The sequence below is a fragment of the Halichoerus grypus genome, chromosome 1 (genome assembly GCF_964656455.1).
Source record: "Halichoerus grypus chromosome 1, mHalGry1.hap1.1, whole genome shotgun sequence".
Classification (NCBI taxonomy): Eukaryota; Metazoa; Chordata; class Mammalia; order Carnivora; family Phocidae; genus Halichoerus; species Halichoerus grypus.
The window spans coordinates 16,349,177-16,352,846 of NC_135712.1; the positions used below are offsets into that span (position 1 = coordinate 16,349,177).

General features: G+C 43.7%; 1 protein-coding gene across 5 annotated transcripts in view; it reads left to right on the forward strand.

Moving 5' to 3' along the window:
* Window positions 1–3,670, forward strand: part of LOC144379080 (uncharacterized) — a 217,304-nt gene that overhangs the window by 14,040 nt on the left and 199,594 nt on the right. The window contains exon 5 of one of the 5 annotated variants that reach the window (XM_078055416.1): window positions 2,443–3,606. The exons of the other annotated variants lie outside the window; for them this stretch is intronic. Coding sequence (XP_077911542.1) covers window positions 2,443–2,547 — 105 coding nt within the window. The 3' untranslated portion in view covers window positions 2,548–3,606. Of the gene's footprint in view, window positions 1–2,442; window positions 3,607–3,670 lie in introns of those variants that run through there. 5 annotated transcript variants of the gene reach the window in all.

Consider the following 3,670-nt stretch of genomic DNA (forward strand, 5'->3'; position numbering starts at 1 on the left):
AAGCCTGCGGCATTTATTTGCCCTCATCTAATCATGTAGGCATTTTATCATCTCATCTCATTACAAGATGAAGGGTGAGTACATTATAAGAAGATATTTTGAGAGACCACAGTTACATAATCTCTATTACAGTATATTGTTATAATTGTCCTATTATTAGTTATTGTTGTTAATCTTTATGGCGCCTAATTTATAAATTAAAATTTATCATAGGTATGTGTGTATAGGAAAAAACAGAGTACAAATAGGGTTCGATACAGTCCGTGGTTTCGGGCATCTGCTGGGGATCTTGGTACATATTCCCTGTGGATAAGGAGGAACCACTGTGTTTTAACCGATTTAGTTAGTAAAGCAAACATAAGGGTTTCTATCACTAGAAATACAGCATTCTAGAAATAACATTATGTCTTTGTGAGATGTTTTCCGAGGAAGAGAATTCTCTAAAAATTCCTTATGTCATCAGAGTTTATACTATTTTCTAGAGTGGAAGTTTATTATTCCCAAAGAGTACGTGGGGATCAGGGGCTTCATAAGCAACAGCTGCTCTCCAGTGTGACCAAGACCATAACCTGAATCCTTTATTACATTCTCTTTTCAGTCTATACCATTGCTGTACAAAATTAAAATACTTATGTAACACCAAACCAAAAACCAAAAAACAAAAAACCACCAAGCTAGTAAGTCCTAAATTAGATTTAAACCCTTTAAATAGTCTCTGGATATGAAACTAATAAAGATTATTTGCCCTATTGGGTGGAATAGCTAAGAGGCTATTTTTGTTGGATTGTGAACATTCAGTAAAATCTCTATATGAACAGCAATAAAAGTGTGCTATCTATTAAAAGTTACCTATTTGCTGATTTTGCCCACCATTTTCAGGTATGAGGTTTGGCATTTCAACAAAATTAATGACCATCTTATTTTGGGTTACCAATTCCTTGCAGTTGATTATTACTCCCCAGAAATTTCCCTGGTCCAAGTCTCATAGCCAAACTAATTCTTTAAGAAAAAGTAATAATTGTGAATAGGTGTAGTAACTCCATAAAGTCATATGAAATAGATGGAACTGTCAGTGTTTGATAAATTAAAAGGATAAATGAATGGTTTATATGTAAAAGAGTAAATGAACGTCAATAAGAAGTAGTATCTTCACCCTTTCACCTGCCAGAAATATCACCTTTGTGGTTGTGGGTAATGCCAATTATTGAAATAATTAAGTGAATATGGGAGAAATCCATAGACTACAATATTGAATGACCAATGTGTTAATGTCTATTCTGTGTGTGACATTTCCATAGATTCTATGGTAGGTAAAGATATGTTTAAGGCACAGCTACTATTTCTAAAGACTTCATAATTTGATTCATAGAGCAATATGTGATACAGAAAAATAGAATTTTAGATCATGAATCAAATAGAGAAAATTATAAATGGAAGAGAACTTAGAGACCACCTAGCCTAATCTACATGATTAAAAGAATAATTTAGTGAGGTTTTAAAATTAGTTGGCTCCTCATAATTGTAACTGACATGACAGGCTCAGTCTTCTATTTTTTTTTTCTCTCTTCATACTGAGCGCTATGGTCTCAGCTGACCATATAAATTGAGTTATGAATTCAATTCATTATTGAGTTATGAATAAGAATTGAGTTTTCAATACGTATGTTGAAATCCTCACCCCCAAGGCAAAAGCATCAGGAGGTGGGGCCTTTGGGAGGTGATTAGGTTATGAGGGTGGGGTTCTCAAGAATGCGGTGAGTGCTCTTACAAAAGGGATCTCACAGAGCTCCCTTGTCTTTAGTCATCTAAAGGTGTCCCTTTACTATGGAAGGCTTTTGGTTTCTAGATCTTTCTAGAAACTTACAAGGGGGGGTGAGTTTTTAAAGTTCAAGTGTTAAGTACTAGCTCTTTTGTCGCCATAGCTTATAACCCCTTCATTCAGCCAAAGGAAGGGTTCTGCTCAGTGGAATGGATAAGACCAGTGGAATGGATAAGACTGTTTCTGGGAGCACAGCAGCAAATGTTCAGGAAGGCCAAGGTTTAAGAGCAGTTTCAGCGATCCTGCTGTTTGTAGTCTGAAAAGCAGAGGAATGATAGGACTGTAGCTCTTCGGAGATCTCTTAACTTGAAGTTCATGGACTTCCGAGATCTGGCAACTCTCTGAATATACATGAGAGCATTTTCCTTCTAGAGAAAGATTGTCTAGCTTTGTTCAGTTTCTCACCCATGTCTGTTATCCCCCACAAGTTAAGAACCACTTATTTCCCGAAGGCCCGGAAACACGATAACGTGGAACCTCAGTTTATCTTGCTACAAAAGATAAAGCTCAAAAAGTTCATTTATTAATTCATTAAAAACAAACAAACATTGAGGAAAAGGATGGATAGCAGTAGGGCTCTGGGGAAAATGGTTACCTGATTTTGGTTCCTTTTCTCTTTACAGGGAGAGCCTATGGGGGTTTCCAGACTCACAGGCCTACCAGGCAGAGGCTTCTTCTCCTTCCAGCACCCAGGAGAGCCTAGCCATTCAGAGCTCTCCACACCATGACCGGTCCCAATGAGCTGTCAAAGATAAATAACAATCTAAGGGTCTCATAGGTGAGGGGGAAAAATAGGCAGAAAAACTACAGCACAAGTCCAGTGCAAGAGAATTGTTAGAAAAGCAGAAGAATGATTTTTTTTTTTAAAGATTTTATTTATTTATCTGACAGAGAGAGACACAGCGAGAGAGGGAACACAAGCAGGGGGAGTGGGAGAGGGAGAAGCAGGCTTCCTGTAGAGGAGGGAGCCCGATGCGGGGCTAGATCCCAGAATCCTGAGATCATGACCTGAGGCAAAGGCAGATGCTTAACGACTGAGCCACCCAGGCGCCCCGAGCAGAAGAATGATTTAAAAAAACAAAAACAAAAACAAAAGAACTGCTGTTACATGCAGCAGATACAAGGCTTCTTTGAATTTGACAGCTTGATTCCTGCATTAAACAACCATGCAGGTAAACTGAAGATAAGGATGGTTGTTACTGATGCTTGGGTTGGTCGGTGGCTCGAGCAGCTGCAAGGACAAGCTCAAAGCACAAAGGGAAACCGCGGCTGTAGGCAGCCTGGGGGCCGCCAGAGCCCCAGCCACGGGGTGAGGCGGAGAGCAGGCGCGGAACCGCACAGGCGCGTGCGCACAGGGGAGGCCGTGTCCCCGGGGCTTTCACGTGCTCCAGTGCTCTCAGCCCACCAGATGGTACGGTATGGCCTCCTCACCTGTACGCGGAGGGGGAGCGTCGCCGGGTGGTCTTCAGTGACCTCCGTGTGCAAGCGCGTGCCACCAAGGAGGCCTTCGGCTTCGAGGTGACCGTGGTCACCTCCACCGTCCGTCGTCGCACCATCATCCTCACATCCATGGCCTTCCTCACTCGCTGAAGAGGAGCGAGCCGCGATGGGTGGGGCCCCCCGGCTGTGGCTCCAGCTGAGAACCGGGCACTCGGAGACGGTGCAGGCCGCCTACCTGGGCCCTTGGTAAGGGCCTGAAGAGCAGCGGCGGCGGCGGGGAGCCCGGGAGCGGGCCCGGCCGCAGCTGCCCCGCAGACCTGGGCGAGGGCTCTGGAGGGCTGGCTGGCATGGACCAGGATCCCTGGGCCGGCGGTCCCGGAGGCTCGCCCCGCGTGCAGGAGATGGGGGCGC